This window comes from Bos mutus, chromosome 14 (assembly GCF_027580195.1).
Source record: "Bos mutus isolate GX-2022 chromosome 14, NWIPB_WYAK_1.1, whole genome shotgun sequence".
NCBI lineage: Eukaryota > Metazoa > Chordata > Mammalia > Artiodactyla > Bovidae > Bos > Bos mutus.
Genome location: NC_091630.1, coordinates 21,406,726 through 21,430,186, shown reverse-complemented (window position 1 = coordinate 21,430,186; position 23,461 = coordinate 21,406,726). Strand labels below are relative to the sequence as shown.

At 32.4% G+C, this 23,461-nt stretch overlaps 1 protein-coding gene across 1 annotated transcript in view; it reads right to left on the bottom strand.

Moving 5' to 3' along the window:
* The window catches only part of RIMS2 (regulating synaptic membrane exocytosis 2), a 601,046-nt gene that overhangs the window by 248,151 nt on the left and 329,434 nt on the right, over window positions 1–23,461 (bottom strand). Inside the window, exons 13-15 of the mRNA XM_070382789.1 lie at window positions 17,564–17,694; window positions 13,573–13,744; window positions 10,952–11,105 (exon numbers count right to left, since the gene is read on the bottom strand). Of these exons, the coding sequence (XP_070238890.1) occupies window positions 10,952–11,105; window positions 13,573–13,744; window positions 17,564–17,694 (457 nt within the window). The remainder of the gene's footprint in view (window positions 1–10,951; window positions 11,106–13,572; window positions 13,745–17,563; window positions 17,695–23,461) is intronic.

Below are 23,461 nucleotides of genomic sequence, written 5' to 3'. Positions count from 1 at the left end.
GAAAGAGTTTGGAAGTATTCAATGTAAGTTTTCACTGTTAGTATTTAGAATGAAGCATTTTACAAGTTTAAGACAAATAATCAAAGGATTATACTATTTCTTAAAACTGTGTAAAGGGCATTACTATAGTCAATACAGAACAAAAGACACTAAAGTTTTCAAACTCCAGCTCTTTCTTCACAAATATTGTAAAATACCTAATATTTTAAATGATTTCAGAGAGTGAATATGAGTGTTTTCTGTCAAGGATATAGCTCCTCTTTTTAAAATTAAAATTTATGTTCATTATTTTAAGAATCACAATTTATAAAAAAGTTTTCAAATAAGGAAAACAGATTAGATGTAAAAATATTGCAAGATACTAATTAAAGCTTACATTTTTATTGCAGATATTTTCATAATAAATAGACAAATAGAGAAAAGCCATTTCCCCCTCATTTTTTCACTGTAATTTACTGCTTTCTCTAATATTTACTACATTTAACTTCCTCCAATTCCAAAATACACATCTACATTTACAAGCAAGATAGACATTTGTTTATACAATACAACGAAGAGAATCCCCTCCCCTCAAAGCACATTTTCCCCTTGTTGTAGCACATCAGGAGAAGTAATAAATCATGTTAAGATGCTATTCCTTTCATTCTTCTACCCTCAGGTTCTATTTAAAAATTAAAATCTCCTAATCCTTAGCCTGGTACACAATGCTTTCTGCAGTAAGTCTCATCATAATAAATTCCCTTATGTCTCTACTTTCCCAAACTTACAGTTCACTTCCCTTACCTCCATTTATTAAAATTCGACTTAGTCTTTCATATATAGCTAAAATGCTCATCACAACTTGCACTATTCTCATATTCCTAAATTACTACACCACTCCACAAAAGCTTACAGTTTTAATTTTATAACCCTCCTTCTTATATATGATTTTAAAAATTATACAAAGTTAGAAATTAATTATTGCAAGACCACATACAGGGATAGAAATTATGTTTTATTATAGACTTTTGTGTTTCTTTGAATTAGGGACATATATCTTTCAGGATGGAAAGCTATGAGAGATGAAGATACTACAGGCTTACTAATGAGATTATGCTAAAAGACAGAAACAAAGAGGAGTGTAGATGGCTAAAAAGAAGGCAAATGCCGCTAAAGGACATGATTTGGCAGAATCTGTAAGGAGACAATGGTTAAAGAGCCTTGTAAATAATAGGAACCTAGGCTCTAAGACTTCTCCAGAGTCCAGTGATATTTTAGGATTCCAGGATAGTAGCTACATGAAGTACCTCAGAAGTTGGATGCTAAGCACCATAGCAACCAGCATTAGTAACAATTTCTATGTGTAGACCTGGTTTCAGAAACCAGTGCACACTGGGACATACCAGTGAACTCAAAGGAATAAAAATTAGTAGGTTTTTCCTGAATGTTGTCCTTTTTTAGGGTTTTCTAGAACCTCGGTTGAGAGTTGAGAGTAGGTAAGAAGAAGGAATGACTGCTATTTGACTACAAAAATGGGAACCTAAGAGTCAGATTAAATAAATTTTTTAAAAAGTGTATTTCACAGACAAGTTTGTAAATAATGGTTTTGCTTGCTACTTAGGTATTATGTATCTTTGGATCAATCACAATGTCAAGCACCATAAGCGTAACAGGTGACTATTTGTTGATGTCATTAAAATAATGTGGATCTTGAAAGAAAGTAAGAAGGGAGAAAAAAGACAAATCAAAATTAAATGATGTATAAAATATTAAGCAAAATTTATAAGAAATTACATGTTAATTTATAAATTATCCCAATAAAAGATAAACTTTTCCAGATGGATTTTAGAAAATAAAGTTTACATTGTTTCAATAGACAAATCTTAAATACAAGTATACAGAGAGCTGAAAATAAAAGGATTGAGAAAGTTATACCGTACCAAAAAAAAAAAAAAGCAGCTGCAGCAAGAGTAACATCAAAGCATATCTCAAGGAAAAAGTATTCCTAAGAGAGGCATTATGTAATGATACAATTATCAATCTATTAGGAAAAAAATATAACAATTCTAGTTTTGTAGGCACCTAATAACATATCCTGAAAATATATATAACAAATAGTGACAAATCATGGGTGGGGATTTTAATATACCTCTCTTAATCACTGATGAAGTAATCAGATGAAAAATCAAGGAAAAAAACCCAGAATATTTGAAAAATGAAGTTAATAAACCCAATAAACAACATATGTTGAACACATACCAAACTATGACAAGATAAACATTCTTTTAAAGAACAATTACCAAAATTGATTACATACTACACCATAAAGCAAACAGTTAATGTTAAAGACTGAAATTATTCAAAGTGAATACTCCTACAAGACGGTTATTATGATCAATTTCAATGTTTTACAAAATCCTAGAAAATCCCTAAAGTTTGAAAATTTAACAATATATTCCTAAAAAATCCACAGGTAAATGAAAGTACAATAATATATTATCACACCACATTAAAAATTATCTATGTATTCTTCTGAAGAGATGACGAGAAACAAATGAAACTTAAAGGAAAAGTTTCCTATTAAGGAGAACTTAAGTAGGAAAATGGAGAAGGCAGTGGCACCCCACTCCAGTACTCTTGCCTGGAAAATCCCATGGACGGAGGAGCCTGGTAGGCTGTGGTCCATGGGGTTGCTAAGAGTCGGATACTACTGAGCGACTTCACTTTCACTTTTCACTTTCATGCATTGGAGAAGGAAATGGCAACCCACTCCAGTGTTCTTGCCTGGAGAATCCCAGGGACGGGGGAGCCTGGTGGGCTGCCGTCTATGGGATCACACAGGGTCGGACACGACTGAAGTGACTTAGCAGCAGTAAGTAGGAAAAAAAAATAATGGAAAAGAAAAGAAATATACAGCCTAAAAAGTAAACAAACAAAAAGTTTACTGTTTGAAAGACTAGTAGATTGATAGCGCATCAGCAAATCTGACCAAGAACAATAAAAGGAAAAGGAACAAATTACCAATATAAGGGAAAAGAGGACATGACTACACACTCAATAGACATTAAATAGACAATAAGATGCTATTATGAACAAATTTAGTGCAAATTTTTTTTCAAAATTGGAGAAATATTCAAATTCCAAGAAGAATCCAACCTAACAAACCTGACACAAGAAAACATAAAATTTTGAATAGTTTTAAATGTAGTACAGAAACTGAAAATGTAATTCAGCACCTACAAAGAAATTGCCAACCCTGGTAACATAAATGGTGAATACTTCTAAACATGTACAGGAAAAAAATACCAATAATATACACATTCTTTCAAGCAACAGAAAATGAGGAAGAATTTATGAAGCCAGAGAAGCGCTGAAATAAAAGCTCAACAAGGATATTACAAAAAAGGAAAATAAAAGACATCAAATAAAGAAAGAAGTAAAATTTCCTAATATTTTGTATGAACCCAGCAGCAGAATATGGATAACAAAAGCAAATAAGTTGTTACAAAAAGAAAGAAAACTCTTCTCCCTTCTCTCTCTCTCAGGAATACAGTTGCAAAAATTCTACACATATTAACAAACTGAATCCAGAGACAGATAAAATGATAATGCATCATGAGATACTTGGGTTTATTAAAGGAATGCAAGATAACTTTAACATTTAAAATCAATACAATTTACCAATTAGAACAAGACTATATATCATATATTTATATCCACATACACAGAAAAAAACTGATATAATTCAAATCCATTCATGATTAAAACTTTTCATTCAACCAGGAATTAAATAGAACTTTCGGAATCTCCAAAAGTAGCATAAAAATCTTATGAAAATATCAAGAAATATAAATGTAATATAAATATAAATAATCCAAAAGAAAAATGAGCAAGAAATCTGACTATATTCTCCATAAAAGAAGATACCTAAATAGTCAATTAACCTAAGAAAAGGCTATTAGAGAAATGTAAATTAAAGCCACAGTGAGGTAATACTACACACCCACCTGAATGAGTGAATGAAAAGAACTAAAAATACCAAATATAAAGTAAGCATATAGGAAAACTCAAACCCTCATTCACTGCTGTAAGAAGTATACATTTGGATAGTTTGGGGAAACTGTAACACAATGTCTACAGCAATTGAATATATGTACAGCCTCTTACCTACCTACTCTATTATTAGGTATATCCAGAGCAAAAATGAACACATGTGATTACCAAAAGGCATGTTCAATAAGCACTCTCGGGAACAGTCAAAATCTGAAAGCAAACTGTCAATCAATTGTAGGCTTTTTTAATTAAATAAACAATTTAATTCCCCAAACTAGTGATTTTAACTAAATACCTTCACATTATAACCTTCTTAGAAGGCTGCTAATAAACAATAGAGTATCAAAATTTGTAAATAGTTTAAATCACACTTTAAAGCCAAGATAAGCAATTCCTTTGTATAGTTATTACCTCTGACCAAAGCATAAAACTCACTTAGACAAATAGCTTTCATAACCAACCTAAAAATAAGATATATTGGTGTATATTTATAGAAATAAATTGCATATGGCAATGAAAATGATAAACAACTTCAATTATATGCAACAATATTTATGAGTCATACAACATAGTGGTAAGGGAAAAAGTCACATATTATATATGTGATACAATATATAAATATATTGTGTAATCTCGTTTCTACAAAATTCATATATGTGTGAGTATTCCATTTATATGAAATTAAAAATAAGTGAAAGTATTCGGTCATATGTTATCTTGACAGTGGGAATAATTACTGGAAGAGAGCAGAAGAGAGGCTGGAAAGATGCAGATGATATTTTATTTCTTGATGTGGATGTTAGGTACATGCTGTGGTTTCTTACTCAAAATTGATCCATGAGTATATTTAAAATTTACACGTTTCTATATGAATTCTATACATCAGTAAAAAGTCTATATAAAGATGTAGAGTTCTAGATTTATGGACACAGCGGAGGAAGGGGAAGGTAGGACGAATTGAGAGAGTAGCACTGAAATATATATATTACCATGTGTAAAACAGATAGCTAACAGGAAGTTGCTATACAATGCAGGGAGTTTAGCAGGGAGCTCTGTGACAACCTAGAGGGGTGGGATGGGGTAGGAGATGGGAGGGAGGTTCAGGAAGGAGGGGACATATGTATACCTGTCGCTGATTCATGTTTATGTATGGCAGAAACCGACACAACATTTTAAAGCAATTATCCTCGAATTAAAAATAATAATGTAGAGTTCTGCTTCTTAGAATAATTGGGTAGCTTATATCAAACTAACTCTCCTGTCAGTAATAATTCTAAATTCTGGAAAAATATTTTAATACAAAACTATTCAAAGATACCAGAGAACAAACTCAGGCAGAAATTCGCAATATGAGCCTTGAAATGAAAGAAAGTGAAAGTCACTCAGCCGTGTCCAACTCTTTGTGACCCCATGGAGTATAGTTCATGGAATTCTCCAGGCCAGAATACTTGAGTGGGTAGCCTATCCCTTCTCCAGGGGATCTTCCCAACCCAGGGATCGAACTGGGGTCTTCTGCGTTGCAGGAGGATTCTTTACCAGCTGAGCTACAGGGAAGCCCAAGAAAAGGATCTATTTAACCAGTTTTCTCTTAATGGCCTTCCCCATAAGGTTCACTGCAGAGAAATTACAGATCAGCAAAATACCTCAGTCTTACAAGGCTGAGAAGCCAGAGATCAGAATTCAGAATTGTGAGAGAAGCTGTGATTGCACAGAAATCCTGGAATGGAGGGAACCAGAGAAGGAGGAGACAAAAAACTTACACTTAATGGTCCCCAAAATTCTTGCCTAAAATTATAAACTGCAGAGAGAAAAACAAGAAGAAACCTAGCAGAAAGCCACAGTCGAAAGGCTAAACGGTCTGCAAGATTTCAGCAACGCCCTGATGTATAGGAAACGGAGTTTGGAGTTTAAATCTTATTAGTTATAGGTTTTGGCCAAATTTTGAACTCTGTCTAGAGTTCAGAACTTAGACATAAGAACCACAAATTAGACTAAGGATTATAACTTAGAACTATGCAAAGGATCAAAATAGAACAAAAATAAAAATGAAACACATCTTCCATTGATATTAAGTGATACTTTAGTAATTTCACTGTCTGCTAAAATAAAACACAATATTCTTCAAAATTCAGTCTCTAAAGTATATTAAACACAATGTCCAGTAATCTACCACTACAAAACATTAGTAGATATATAAAACATTCAGAATGTGATCCCTAGGCAAAGAAAGAAAGAAAAATATTAATAAGCCCACATAAGACTAAGATGTTGGAATTAGTATACTTTAAAATAAATACTATATAGAGCTTGATGGCTGGATGGCATCACTGACTCAATGGACATGAGTTTGGGTAAACTCTGGGAGTTGGTGATGGACAGGGAGGCCTGGCGTGCTGTGATTCATGGGGTCGCAAAGAGTCAGACACGACTAAGCGACTGAACTGATAGATAGCTTAAAGAATTTATAGTATTATACATATAGATATAAATTATATATTATATGACATATGTATTTATATCCACATATGTGTATATATAATATAATCCTATAAATTCTTTAATATATCGACATACACCTACACATGGGCTTCACAGGTGGCTCAGTGGTAAAGAATCTGCCTGCCAATGCAGAAGATGCAGGTTCCATCCCTGGGTGGGGAAGATCCCCTGGAGAAGGAAAGGGCAACCTGCTCCAGTATCTTTGCCTGGGAAATCCCATGGACAGAGGAGCCTGGTGGGCTACAGTCCAAGGGGCTGCAAAGAGTCTGACATGACTTAGAGACTAAGCAAGCACACATCTGCCCACACACATTTGTTTGTACATACATACACACATATAATAAAACAAGGGGAACAGGAAAGATACAGTAACTTCTAAGAAAACCAAATATAAAACTTAAAATGAAAAATGTAATGTATTTAATAAGATAATTCACAGAATTTTTTTTCTGGAAAATTGAACACTGTAGAACGAAATATCAGTTAACTTGAAGATAGGTAAATAAAAATAATCAAAACTGAGGAAGAGAGGAAAAAATTATAAAACAACAACATAGACTCAGTAACCTATGAAAAACCGTCAGAAGATTTTATATATGTAATCCCCATCCAGAAAGGAGAGCAGGGAGGCAACTGGGTACAGAACTGAAAGAAATATTGACCCCACTGCCCCCAAATAGTTGGAATCCTGAAAGACTTTAATTATAAGGTCATGTCTCTTTTCTCTTATACCTTTCAACAGTATCGTTTTAGTTCTAGCTCTATGATTTGTTTGCATTCACTTTTCCATGAAGACTTGTGGTCATGAAGGTGAATAAAACTATAGTAGATATAATGCTTTCTTCTTTAAAGAGTGAAAGAGGTTTAACATTTGAGACATCAAAGAGAAGAATCTGGTTATTATGAGAGAAAAATAAGAATGAAGTACCAAATTAAAGAAAACTCTGATTGGATCTTTATGGTTCAAATTGTGATGAGAATAAGATGTTAATAATGTTAATAATGTTATTTGTTAAAAGATATTATTTCTCAAGAAATAAATAAGTAAAGGAAGATTTTTACCTTAAGATACTATAAAACTTTAAATAAATAAGAGTAAAGAATATAACAATAAAATGTAAATATCAAAATATATTTTCCAATCTCTTTATGTTTCAAGAAAGTTATGAATAGTTTCTCATCAATGAATCAAAAATAAAATGATGTGAATATGTGAGCTATTTTGCCAACCTCATTTCTCTATTGATGCATTTTAATTATTTGAGCTTGTAGCTTCAGTCTTGCTGACATATTTTTAAAGATGCTTAGTTAATCACTCTTTGAAATATCTACTGCTCTCTTCCCCATTCTTCGGTGTTATCAAAACAACAATGTCTGTGAAGGGAGTGGGCAACAGTAGCCTGAAGAAAAAGTGTTGTAAGAAATGTTAATTCCTCATCATTAAAGTTTTTGACTCCTGACAGCCTAATTTCATTAGACTTTTGAACAACAAGCATGTAACCATTGCTATAAATTTTCTAAAACACAACATTCTTATTTTGCAACATGCAGGGATACCGGTATAAAAGGTCATCTATTTCAAATACTTTCACCAATCATTTGTGAAATCACTTAAAGCTTACAATCAAAGTTGTCTGGACAGCATCTCAAAAACATTTTTTCAGACTATTTAAACTAACTACAAATGCACGACACAATTATTTTTAGAAGAGCTTTCAGATTTTTAAAAATATATTATTAAATGATAAATTACTAATATCTTCTTAATGAGATACTGCTTTGAATAATCTGAATCTACAAATTTAAAATAGAAAATCATCAGAGGAAAGAACAGAATCCCAACATTACCATTTATTCACTTTAAAGAACAACAAATGTCCAGGTACATTTAATAAATTAATAGCTTGAGAATGCTATTCATAAGCTTCAGAGATTGAATTACCAAAACTTTTATTATGTGGATGTAGGGAATAAATAAGGGGTTATTATACATTTTTGATGGCTAGTTATTCATACATATGTGCATGCGTGCTCAGTCACTTTAGTTGTGTCAGATTCCATGTGACCCTATGGACTATAGCCTGCCAGGCTCCTCTGTCCATATGATTCTCCAGGCAAGAACACTGGAGCAAGTTGCCATGCCCTCCTCCAGAGCATCTTCCCAACCCAAGAATCGAACCCATCTCTCCTGTGTCTCCTGCATTACAGGCAGATTCTTTATCCACTGAGCCACCTGGGAAGCCCATTCATACATGTATGTTCCCTCAAATAAGTTAATCATATGATCCTTGACAATTTAAACATACTTGTAAATAATTTCCATATAAACCTTTCCATGGAGAAAAAAACCTAAAGGAGGTTCTATTCATCAATAAAATCTTAAAATAATTGATATACTTACTTACTAACACCCTAACTTGAACCTGTCATTGATGAGCAACATATACTTAGCCAATGGTAATATCTTTAACTTTCTGACTACCCCTGAGTATTATCTCCTAATCTTCCTTTAACACACCATTTTTACCAATCTTTATGCCTACACATTGCTAATAAATTATAATAAAATTTTAATGTAAAATACCAAATTCAGTCATATATTCAAATATTGAAAATTAATTTTATTAGAAGTTAATTGATAGTAGCGAGACTCATACAGTACAACATGGAGTTATTATTTCACCCAGGGGTTAATTTAATATTATTAATGATTACTTAACAGAAGAGCCATTGTAAGGATGGAAAATATTAATATCTGCAAAATTGATTAAATTAATTTCAAGAATATCCATGATTTATACAGATAACTAGAAAGTCCTCTATTATCATACCTCACATACACTATTCTTAGCTAGGGAGGGAAAAAATGAAAATTATTCATAGATTTAAGAGTTTCAGATACTAAGAGTCATCAAACCTACTCTTTATTACAATAACAACTAGAGTAAATAGAGAAGGGGCCAGTGCTGCAAGAAAGGGCAATAGAAGCTAGCATTAATAGCCTATAAACCTAATCTACAGGAATTAGTACAAAATGAATTATACTAGCAACCTTCATGTAGTAACTCATCAACATACATTGTGATTTAGAGACAATGTACTGAGTAGATTATAGGGTTAGAAAGAGCAGACACTCTAAATTTAGTCAACATAAATTTCATGATAATGTAGTTACAACAAACAATGTTGTGATGACAACTGCAAATAAAGATGTGTGGGTGTTCACTCTGGGGGGAATTGAAAAAGTGAGTGCTGTAAAATTAGTGTTAAATTAATCCCCTCCAAGGGTAAGAGGTTGTATCTAATGGAAATAAAATTCCAGTAATTAGATTATTTTAAAAAGAAGTTAATACACATCTCTATGCTTTCCTATGACTAATTATTCCATAAAGTCAATGCTTTGCTCTAATTCTCTATTCAACAAACAACCTTCTGATATGTAATTTAGCCCTCTATTCATCAAAAAGGCTGTGATTCATTTATACAAGTTATGTGTTATACGGTCAAGTATCTTTACCATGATTGATGTCATGATGACATAGCATTTATGCTTATAAATTTGTACTTCTGAAATTTAGTTAATCTCAATCAGTTCTCCATTACTTGACAAAAAAGTTGCTAAACGTGAAACTCGATGGCTCCATGAATACTATCCAAAGCCAAAAGCATCCACTTCACCTATCACAAAGATCCATCAGAAAAAAGCAAATAAACCTGAGCTGCAAGATCAACAAACCAACAATGCCATTTTCCATCTTCAATGTGGAAAATATTTCTAAGTTTCCTTTAAGATTCTCTGAATAATCTATTTTATAGTTTGGACTATGCAAAATTCAGGATAAAATGCAAACGCTGATAACAACAACAATAATATCAGTTTATACTCCTGACATTAACTCTTAGAAACTGTCCTGTGACGTATTATTTCCATTTTCTAAGTGAGGAAAGTGAAACAGAGAGAGATGACCTACCTCAAGTCATACAATAGTTAAACGAGAGAATTAAAACTTAAAGTTTATCTGAGTAATGTTCATAGACGTGGTTTCAACCACTATGCTATACTTTTATCCTACATATTCCTAAAAAATTTGGCTTAATGAAGGTAGAAATCATAATTTCAGATATCTACAGCTACATGACCAAATTCTACTACATTAACTATTTTATTTCAATATTTTAGATTCTAAGAGGCAAAGTTAAAACACTGTGAAGTTTTAACCCAGTGAAGCAGTGTGTCATACTGCGATACGTGAATACAACATGCATTCAGTTAAGTGTATCAGTTTAAAAGCTTTAAGAACAGCTGTGAAAACACTAATAGATACCTGCTAATACCCATAATGGTATCCTTAAATTCTCTGTCATATATATCATTCAAGATGTTTCAATAAATTTATGAAAAATTTTACTGAAAACTTACTTTGCAACCTCCGTGTTGGGCTCTCTCCATGGAGTTGTCGTCGTGGCATATATGGTGAAGGATGGGGAAGTGGCAATGAAGAAACATCGTGAGTCTGAAGTTTGTACCAATGTGGCTCATCATCTAATAATGCTGTTTCTAATTCAATTAAAATCTACAAAGCCAAGAGACAAAGAATTGTCATATGACAATAATATAGAATTTCTCTTAAATGATTTCATTATAATAGTAATATTGTTAGGTCAAAAGCAAGGTTATGCAATAGAACTGCCCATATGCTTGACACTAGTTAAATATATAAATATTTATAACTTATTGATGTAATAGCTTTATATACCTAAGACATTTATTTTGTAGATTTTCGAACTACTGGAAGCTGTAGGCAGACCCACTACTGCTGCTGCTAAGTCACATCAGTCGTGTCCGACTCTGTGCGACCTTGTAGACGGCAGCCCACCAGGCACCCCCGTCCCTGGGATTCTCCAGGCAAGAACACTGGAGTGGGTTGCCAGTGCCTTCTCCAAGACCCTCTACTAGAGGCTGTTAAATATGACATTGATGAGATGTTTGGATGGCATCACCGACTCAATGGACATGAGTTTGGGTAAACTCCAGGGGTTGGTGATGGACAGGGAGGCCTGACATGCTGCAGTCCATGGGGTTGCAAAGAGTAGGTTGACTAAGCGACTGAACTGAACTGAAAGAGAACTTATTACTAAATGTCGGTAATTATAACTAATATATGTATACTGTTTTACAGTTTAAAAAGCATTTCACTTACATTCATTAGCTTAACCTTTACAAATTCTGAAATGGGGATATAAAAACAAATTAGAAATGCTTACTGTGTGTTAAGAACCATGTCATACATTATCTTAATTCTTGGGTAAAAACTACCAGGTTGGTCTTATTAGTCAACTTTTTACAGATAAGCATACGAAGGTTGAAAAAGATTAAAAAACTTGTTTAAGTCTGCATTGCTGGTAAGTGAAAGAGATGCAATATAAATCAAAGACTGTCTTACTTAGAACTTTGTTTAATGTATCATGATACTAAGGATTCAAACAGGAAAGAAAAAAAGAATGGATTTTTAAGTGGCTCAGCAGTAAAGAATCTGCCTGCAATGCAGGAGATGCATGAGACATGGGTTCAATCCCTTGGTTGGGAAGATTCCCTTGGAATAGGAAATGGAACCTGCTCCAGAATTCTTGCCTGGAAAATTCCATGGACAGAGGAGCCTGGCAGGCTACCAGTCTATGGAGTTGCAAAGAGTCGGACACAACTAAGCACCCAGCCACATCACATCATCACATATTATAACATGAATATGTAGTACATTTGAAAAGGAAATCAGTCCATAGAAATAAATGATTCTTTTTATTATCTTTCAAAGTCATGCAAATACAACAAGGTCTGTGTCTAAGGATATGAGAACTGTTAAATAATAATAAATCGCTATATAGCTATGGGAGGTAAAAACGTAAAACAACTAAGGTATTCTTCATTCTTCCTAAACTGTCCCTAGTCATTTTCAAAATTATAGGCATGTGTTTTAAATGGTTACACACACACACACACACACTTAATCCTCACTCTAGCCCTTCTCACTCTACTGAAGAGGAAACTAAAGCGCAAATATATTAAATAACTCGCTCAAGTACCAAAGTCAGGAAGTAGCAGTGTCAGGAATGCACAACCAGGGAGCAGAAGCTAGTCTCTGATTCTAGCAATTATGTTCCCCTTCTTTCCAACTCTTTGATTCCTTAGCTAACAACATTCAGTTCAATATTTCTATGGATTGTTGTTTTACCCATGATATTACCATTTAATTCACTCAGGAAAATCAACCATGCTGAAAAAAGCTGAAAGCAGTTATCTTAGTATGTTAATGGTGGGAGAATTGCCTCTCATCTGTTCCCTTCAATTCATCCTTTACCTTTCAGACAGAAATATTTTCTCAAGTATAAAGGAAATCAAGTCATGCTCTTTCCAACCTGTCATTTGTTCCCATTATCTACAGGATAAAATCCAGCCTCTTAATATGATACATGAATGGATACAATCAGACGTCAGTTTAGCTTTCAAGTCTAATTTCTTACCACGTTCCTTTCAAATTTCAGTGCAGTTGTCCAAGAACCCCATAACTCTAGTATCCTGTATTCCCTCTGACTTTGCTAAATTCTAGTTTCTTTGTGGAGCCTTCCCTGGACCACCTACTTCCCCTTCCCTGCACAGCAATTTTGTACTCCTACTGCACTTTCCCATAGAACATCTGTCATGCTACGTTATAATTGTTCATTCTCTTATATGTATTCTAGTGGATTATAAATTCTTTAAAGAGAGGAATATACCTTGTCTGCCTTTGAAACCTCAGTCCCTAAATTTATCCATGGATAAATGATTGAATTACTATTGGTACAACTGGTTTAGTAAACTAAAACGATATACAAATACTATAAAAGCATCAATAAGTTTTTTTCTTAAAACAGCAGCTAAATTCATTCTGTTAAATTATGTTTACTTTCTCAGGTATTCAAAATATAATATTTTACTGATAGTCATATAAGCAAAAGTATTCCGGATAACATGAATAGTCTAAGCTTTAAAATAGTTCCAGATACCTCTCCTAAAAATTCACTTTCTTCCTCTCGAACTCGAGCTTGATCCCAAAGGGTAATCTCCAGCATCCGTTCCCGAAACTCTCTTCGGTGGACTGGAGAATAAATGAATGTTTGGTTCCATTTGGGTTCCAAAGTTTTCTTCACTGTTTTAGTTCTTCTCTTGTTTTTGTCACTAAGAAGAAAACAAGAATATATGAACTTACATAAACCTTCATTTTAACTTTTTCCCTAAAATGTATTAATTTAAAATTTCGCAGGAAAGAAGTGAAGTTTTCCCATAAATTTGTCATATATTAAAAATATTGTAATCTTCAAAATTACTATTGAAATGTATAAGGCACATCATTATGTAACTTTGATTTAATAACAGACTATTACAATAAATATGAAAATTTTCCATGATAGATAATTAAAAACAGTCTTTCACAAATTCTAAATAAAACCAGACTAAAGAATCTTTAGCTCTCATTTTTTTTTAACACAGTGCCCTACTAGAAACCTTTAAAATGGAAATCAACCTATTGGCTACATACACTATTACTTTTAATATTTATACATATGCAAATTCTATATACAGTATTTGCAACCAATATACTATTCACTTAAACTACAGAAATTCTTTGTATAATAAATCTAATAAATTGTTATGCTCATGTCTTTATATCCATGCAGTTAAGCAATGAGCAATTGTAATTACATATTCTCAAATTATTTTCTTATATATACACACTTGCTCATTTGACATTTATAGGTCTTTATAAACATAGTAAAATTATTTCTGTGTGAGGTAGCCGCTATAGTCTGGGCTGGAAATGCAAGTTGGCCATCCTGATGGACAGAACTTCCAGTTCAGAGGCTTTCGTACTTTTTTCTGCTGCATATTTCCATCAAATTAATGTTTTTGATTATGCATTCCATTATACACACATATATTTATAAATTATATGCATGTATTACTATACTGTTATACTAATATATTGTATTCATTGGTAAATATACAAAAATAGGAATAAAAAATAGATGAAAATAAAAATACAAACATTTCTTTCTGAACTCCAATAGATTGTTTGATACATTCCCTGGGTACATCCATTCTTTTTGGAGATCACTACTCTAGCTTATTAGGGAGGATCAATGGCTGAATAGGAACAAAGAAAATCATCAAAGAAAGTAATGTTAAGCTATCAGAAGAGGCTATTTGAAGTGAGAAGTGGCAATGAACAGAAAGTAGAACTGTATTAACTTCTTCAAATTCTCTCAGCACAGCACACTTATAAGAGTTTTGGGAAACAGGAAGCAGTTTGAACTAAGAAGGGATAGACTGCCTCTAAATGAGGGAGTCTTTGTGACTCCTCCTAGCTGAAAGCAGAGCTTGCTGTTTAATACAAGGGCTTCCCATGGTGTGAGTGGTAAAGAATCCTCCTGCCAATGAAGGAGATGCAAGAGATTTGACTTAATGAATCAAAAGCATGTATTTAATGTGGCCATTTAAAAGCAATGTGTCTTTATTAATTTCTATGGTTTCCCTAGGAAAATAACTTTGGAAACCCATGTAGGAAATCTTATCTCCATTCAAATTTATGAAAAAGAAGTGGCACTGTAAATTAGAACAACTAAATAATAGAGAAATAATGACAAGGACTATGATTTATGACTGTTACTTCCTCCTTCCAAAACTTTAACAAATATTTGTAAAGCATCTACTTTATATTCTATCCATAAAAGAATGAATTATGACACCCTGTCAGAGATAAAAATTCCTTCCACCAACATCAGAAAGAAAATATTTAGATGGAACCTTGCCATCTAATCCAAGAATGGTTTATAGTGCTTCCTATGACCTGTGGCTTTTCTTCCAAAAAAACAAATAATTCGAACTAAAAGCACAGTCCTTTATTCATGTGTAAAAACTTACGTCAACAGAATAAAGAAGGTTGAGATGATAAAGTAGCTATGTGAGTTAACCAGAGAATTCTGTTTTCCACTATGGATAAAATCCTGACACAATTCTATTAATAAAGTGAGCAGCAAACTTGCCTAAATATTCTTCAAATTCCTGATATCTGACAAGAAAACTCAGCTGAGAGATAATCTGAGAAAAAATTTCAAAACTTTCTCAATTTTTTGCTGTTGAGAAAAGATAAAAATTCTATATTGGGGAATACAAAGGAGTCTTTAAAAGAACTTTCTCATCCATCTGAGCTCTGTCTGCTCAGAAAGTGGGGAGAGGCATGAAAAATAAACTAAAACTAAACAGTCAACAAAAAAACAAATAATCTGAGAGACTTTTATCATCTTCAAAAACAAGAATTTTTCTTCAGAGCTCTGAATAAACAGAAACTTGTTGAAGTGAAGTGAAAGTCGTGTCTGACTCTTGCAACCTCAGAGACTATGTCCATGGAATTCTCCAGGCCAGAATACTGGAGTGGGTGGCCTTTCCTTTCTTCAGGGGATCTTCCCAACCCAGGGATTGAACCCAGGTTTCCCACATCGCAGGCAGATTCCTTACCAGCTGAGCCACAAGGGAAGGTGAAGAATATTGGATTGGGTAGCCTATCCCTTCTCCAGTGGATCTTCCCGACCCAGGAATAGAACCGGGTTCTCCTGCATTGCAGGCGGATTCTTTACCAACTGAGCTATGACTTGTTATGTGCTTGCTTAAAATTGTGCATATGTGGGAATGCACAATTTTCTGCAAGTTTTTATGATGGCAATCTAAGGATGCTTAGACTAGTAAACTCACTGCACTCTTAGAAGCAAAGTAACGTGGCCTCCCTGTGAGATGGTAGATAATATGGCTGTGACATCTGTCATCCAACTGAAGTTTTAAGTTGGATTTACCATTTTAGCTATTGCATATCCTCATCTTCCCTTGCAGTTCAAAGTGTATCCCTCCCCAAAAGACAATCTAAGTTGTTACAGAACAATCTTCTCTAAGTAAACTTTATAAGATAAAATCATACAGCAGACAGTTTCTAATAGTTTAGGAGGCTGTGGCAACCTCACATATTTTCTGAATAATTTGTTTTACTAATTTTTTTTCCAAAATATGTATCAAAGTGTAAGGCCTTTGTTAACTGCCTACTTGTTATTTTCTTTGTTGAGGCTATTCTTCAGATGATACTGTGGCATCAATACTGATGACTTTAAGTTAAACCAAATAAGAGAGTGTGCAGAAGTATACAAATACGTTTAAAATCACATCTGTACCTGGCCACTTCCATCCTGAGAAAAATGATCAGACCAGCCCTAGAAACCAGGGATGCAGAACAGCTAGGGAAGGGAAATTAGTGTACTACTTTTTTCCTTTTTCATGATGTTTATTGAATAATTTCTTTCACTTGGCATGTGTTTGAAATTAAGAATGATTAGATGATTTTTGACAAGCTATTTCTCTATCCTGATTTCTCTATTTAAATCAGGGTAGATTAATAACATGCATATTGATCAGCATGGACACAAAGTAAATGACACTTTAGGGAGCTAAATCTTGGCCCAATGGTAGAGATTCCTTGATGATAAAGGTAATTAAATATAAAGCATGTTCATTAATTTTACAGAATGTAGAGAAATAATATATTAGTAAGAGAAAGTAGAAATTGTAGAGGAACATGATGAATATCCTTTAGTACCATTTCCAGCATTTTGTCTCTGTAGTTTATGTTTAAAATGTATTTGATTTAAAGGTGCACAATTTTTAATGAATTTTATAAGTAAAAACATACTTTATTTAAGAAGCAATCCACACAATATAAAATTGATATAGAATAAAATCATCTATATTATAAACATTTGAAATGGGTTTAAAAACAATAGCAAAGCATTTACTGTCACTGTTTTGATTCCTAGGAATCATTATGCCTATGTTAAACTTTATAAGTATCTAACTGGTATGATATTTAAAAATAAATGACACAAAATCAAAACATGCCCTGCTATTAACATTTCTCATCTGTTTTCAAGAATATTTACTTTTGTTTCATATCCTTACCTTCTGTCTGGAAGAAAGTAAATTTTAACATAAGGATTCCTTGGCCTCCCATCTTCCCTGGAAGGGAGGTCTTTTGCTCCCAAAATTGTAACTATTAATTGGTGACCAACCTTGTCAAACCACAGTTTTATCTGAAAAGCAAAAATATTTATTTATCAGCTTAACCATTTACTAATATAACAGAATGCTTACATTCCCAACCTTTGGCCCATTCTCTTATCCTGATATTAGCACAGAATATAAACTTCACTTAGTAAATTGCAGTTAACTTAAAAGGATATGCTATAATAACTTCAATGAACGGAGAGTTTAATTCAGATATTTTACTTTGACAAATCTCTTGAAATTTTTATGATCTAATTTGATAGTTTATTAACATGCACATAATAATTACATTGCTATAATAAGGACTTTATATAGGATTGTTCTCTGTCTACATTTATGCAGGAATAACTGTAGTTCATTTTGGTTCCCCTACAATACTGAATTCAGAATAAGTGCTCAAAATGAACTGAACAGATAAGTTGCTCATACGGCATTCATGGGAATATTTTCAGCAAATGTTTTATGTTATATTACAGCAAAGATCTTTCGAAGATTATAAGTAACTAGGAATTACTAGAAGACTTGTAAACAGACTGCTTAAATTTGTATTTAAAACTATAATAAATTCATCTTTTAAAGTTTTTTATACATAGTCTCTTTTTCATTTGTGAAGCAAATGTATTCATCCTTAGAATAAAAGGGTATATTTTATAATTCAAGATGAGAAAATTAGAATAATTTGCCTATGTCATAATTAAGGATTAGATCTTCACATCCAGCTGTTGAATTCATTAGACTTAACAACTGTCACCTCCCACACACATCTCACACTCCCACACCTAGTTATGATGACTATGATTCTGATTCACATTTGGTTCAGAATTTAGCACATCCCTGGCCACTATCTTCAAATTGAAATTGAATTGGAAATTTGGAGCTTGGGGAAAAGTTTTGTTTACGTAATATGCATATTTTATTTTCAATGGTTTGATTTTTTTCTTTTAATTTGGATGCACAATGTTTGCAGCAGCTTGGAAGACTTAAATATATATCTCATGTCAGTCCTTTCCTCTCCGCTCCAAAGCAGACAGTCAGGGCTGGGCCAAGCTCTAGGATATATACATAAGACCATCCACATAAAAAAATATACAGATAAATATATATATGATATGTTAGCAGTTCAGTTCCAATTTTAACATGGTGTTCTTGAGTCCCTCACTTCATATCCTAAGAGGATGAGAGGCCAAGCAAGAATTTTGAGTCAGAAGACTAATGGCCCAGAAAAGTATATAAAATTATTTATACACTTTTTTTTCGGTTAAATGAAATTAGTCCTCTTATAAGAATAATTATTAGAAATGTTTAAATTTTACAAATGGTACTACTACTCTTTATATTAAGTCCTTATATTTAATGCAGGTATTATTATCTTGAGGCTCTACAACAAAAAGTTTTTTGAATTGACTTGCTAAGTACAGACCCTAGTCAGGTGGTTTTCAAACTGTGGTTCATAAAACTCCTGCCACAGTATCATCTGACTCATCTGTTTAAAAGTTACAAATTCCTGTGGCCCACCTTTCAGCTACAGAACCAGAATGGGGCCCAGAAAATTTGCATTTTAACAAATCCTCAGGTGATTCTCATTTCCATTAAAGCTTGAGAACCACTGCTTTAGACTAGGGAAGCAACAACCTGGAAAAAAGCACCTGATATTTAAGTAAAAAAAAAAAAGAATTCAGCACCTGAAATTAACTGGAACATTCTAAACTATACTCCAATATAAAATGTTTAGAAATTACTATTAAAAAAAGAAAAAATTCAAGTATTTCTTGCCCGACAATACTAAAACAAAGATATAGATGAGAATAGATGGAAAAAAGAGACATTCAGGCAAAAGATATGAGCGGGAAGAAAAAAGTAGGAAATACAAGTGTTTCATACATGAGATGAAACAGATGTCAGAAAGATTCGAAGTTCCTCTAAGTTTGTGACCAAATCACACTACTTTCTGTATTCTTTATTTTCTATAGCAATAAGAGCTATGGCTTTATTTTCCATGAGGTTAAAAATCCTTCTCGGAGCATCATGACATCAATATTAGACACTTCAAAAAAGAAAAAAACTTCTGAAAGGCTACAAAATTGTTTTCCAATAAACAGTGCATTTAAATAACAAAGAAAAATAATAAGTAGTGTTAGACTAAGTTCATAATTAATTATTGGAGCAAATTACTGATTTCTGTGAGTACTTTTTTAGGGATTAACACTAAACCTTTGTTGTCATCTCCACAGGCAGTATTTTTGCTCTTTTAAAATCATTACAGCTAAATCTCCTCAAGATATATATTTCAAATGCTTGCTAAATAGTATTATTTTTAGATTTTCTTATGCCATGGAAAACCAAAAATATCATTTATTAATAATATTCATTCTTCACACAAACAGATATTAGGTACTAGCTTTCATATTTTCACATTAATACTTTACAGTTTATTAAATTATACTTAACAAATATATACATATTAAAATAATATAGATATGAAACAGGCACACTTTGTACTGATTTTTTGATGAAAATTATATGTTTTAATAAGCTGTCAAACTGGGCATTTGATCAATAGTCCTAATTTTCATTTTATATTATGGGACTTGCATTGAAGTTTTTAATAGATATCCAGCTCACAGTATCAAAACAAAATTATTTTATTTGCTAGATTATTAGTCACATTCCTAAATGTGCTTTTTAAATGAATGGTTGGAATATATCTGTTGATTTCTCAAAATAAAACAAATATATTTCCACAGTTCTAAATATGATATATTTATTTTATGTCATTTTCATTAATAAAAATACTGATATCATTTTACTTGCTTTAATACAATTTTCATGTGCCACTTTTAAGTTTCCCAAGCAGACTCTGAGCAGTCTAAGTAAATATTTTACACTAGATAGTGTTAACTAGAACAACTTCAATTTTTTTAATTTAAATTAAATTAGCATTATTGAAAACCGATAACAATAACAACAACAACAAAAAAAAACCCATGCAGCAAAGCAAGGAAAGCATAATACTACTTTTTTAAAAAACACTATATTAACATTACCTTTCCATATAGGGATTTCCTAATGAAAAGTGGCAAAGAACTTGTACCCAAGTATTGCAGTAAAAGCAAATAGAATTATAATTACATAATGTAAACAAAATAAACCCAACACATTTTACTTGGATTGTGATTTTGTTCTATCAAAGTCCTATAGTTTTCGAAAGTTGAACTTTATATATAATATGCAGAAAATTCATATTTTAGATAAGGTACAAATTTATTTGCCAGTCTCCTCAAGGAGTAATTGCTTGGAAAATGCAAGAGAATGTAGATGTTAAGTGATATAATGAATGATTTAAAGAGACAGTAACCTTAGTGTAATAAAAATGTCAACAGTATAAAATCAGCTATTTGTGTCAATATTACAGATATAAGTGGAATCTACATTAAATGCCAACCTGAAACTTCTGAGTTTTAGTATTCAGTCCATATAAAATCACTAACAAAGATTGTCTCTTTAAATTTTTATTGTATTTTAATCCCCATGCAGAATTTTACAAGCTGGCTCATAAAATGATTTGGAAGTCAATAATATGGTTTGGAGCAACATACCAAATAAAGTTTTCCTACTATGCATTTTCCAAAAACATACAAATAAGGGTTAAAACACAATTTTAGATTCTATCAGGCAGACAAGGCCTTTACCTGAACCCTAGGAACAAAAGGCGTTGTTCTTCTACTAAGGCTTTGGCTCTGGTAAGCAAAATTAAAGAAAAAAGCAATAAAACAAAACCAAAAAGGACAACACGCTGGAACTAAAAGACCAAAAGTAAAAAACACATACAACTATCCCTTAAATCCATTTTTCCATGACAATATATATCTAAATTAAGTACTTCAACATAATGAATAATTTTCCCAAAATTATAAAACAGATTAAGAACCATATAAAATCTGAGAAGTTTTAAACCAAATTTTTTAATGTATCAACATAACAGGAATTAAGACTGAATGTAAAACAATATAATCGGGCTCATATATTCTGAAAGAATGAATGTAAACATAAAATACGAGAGTCAAGATATTTCAGATATCATCCTTAAACATGCTACATAGAAAAAAACATGGTCCAGGAAGAAGTTAGATAAAAATACATTAAAGAATTATTAGTGAAAAGTCATCTATAGAAGTAATTATATAACTTTCCAAAGGAATATGGCTGAAAAAAAGTCTAAAAAATATTAGCCAAGTCAGCTTTATCATTTCTTAAAAGAATAAACACAGAAAGATAAAAGTGTGCTGGAACACACTGGATTAATCCGTTGCTTCATACTTTAAGAATCTATACGAGGAACTAGTATTTAACCATCATTTTCAGACATTTACTATGTGCCACCTGAGATAACACTATTTAGAGCTAATCACACTTATTAATGACAATAATAGTTTTCTTTTTATTTATACAATTCTTTATATATTTTCAAGTTTCAATAACAGTTTATTGCAAGTTTATTGCTTAAAACAATGCTAGAAGTAGTTGATGTTATCTCCAGTATGTAGAGGAGGAAACAGAGACATTAAAAAAAAAGCCTAGATGGACTTGTCCAATCTCAAAAAGTAAGACAGTTTTAAAGGTAAATAATAAAGCTCAATTCTGGTTAAAACACTCTTCCAAATTCGTAGAATAAAATCAAATTTCTTTTCTCTTCTAACTTTTTTTTTTTTTTTTTTTCATTTTGAAACAGCTTCCCAAAGATACCACAGCCACTGGGACATTGTGCCTCTATTAAGATGTGCCAACAGTTACAAGAGGAACAAAATCAGATTCAAGTTTCTGGGTTTGGAAATGGGTATCAGGGCATTTACTTTTTGTTCTTTCACCAAGATTCCATCCCATCTCTCACATTTTTCATGCATGTCTCTCGTTTAATTAACAGTTGTGAACAGTTAAATGTTTCAGACGTTTCCACTGCTATACGGAAACAGATAATAAGTACTAGGAAGACTGCTGTCCAGTGTAGCCATCATCAGACAAAAACCTGATGATAGTTTAAGACATAATCTAAAACCCAAAGGAAAGTGAATCTTTAAAGCAGACTTTCATTCAGCCATATGAGTCATCTTTATCTCCGAAAACCAAGACAGTCTCAAATCTCAGTTGTCTTCTCTTTCATGAGGGACGTTTAGATATGGAGTATGTTCCTGGTATCTGTCTGCATAACCCTAAATGGATAATTCTCCAGCCAAAGGGTAAGGGATGTGTGAAATTCACAGAGATTAGCTAGGCATGCTGAAGAAAAGGGCTAACAATACACTCAATTTAGAAATATATCTTACTTTTCTTGCCTTCCCAACTGTCCTACCTGTTGTTGACCAAAAATATCAAGGTAATGAAAGATTTTTGCAAGTAAATATTACTTCAAAACTAAAACATTTACTTTCAAAGAAATAGTCCTTTGAAATAAAGTAATCCTTTAAGGTCAACATTTTTCCATCTTTCAAAATGACCTCAAATGAGCAACTCATAGATTTTTTAAAGCAACTGTCTAAAATCTATGCCAGTTTAAACTTAACCTTTACCCGTAAGCTTATACATTAAACTTGGCTATGTAAATGTATTTTGTTTTGTCAGATTATTTTAAATTCAGATGAGATTAAAATAACATGCATTAACCATTTTAAAGTGTTGATGTATGGCAAAACCAATACAATATTGTAAAGTAATTAGCCTCCAATTAAAATAAATAAGTTTAAATTTAAAAAATAAATAAAGTGAACAATTCAGTGGCATTTAGAGAATCCACAATAC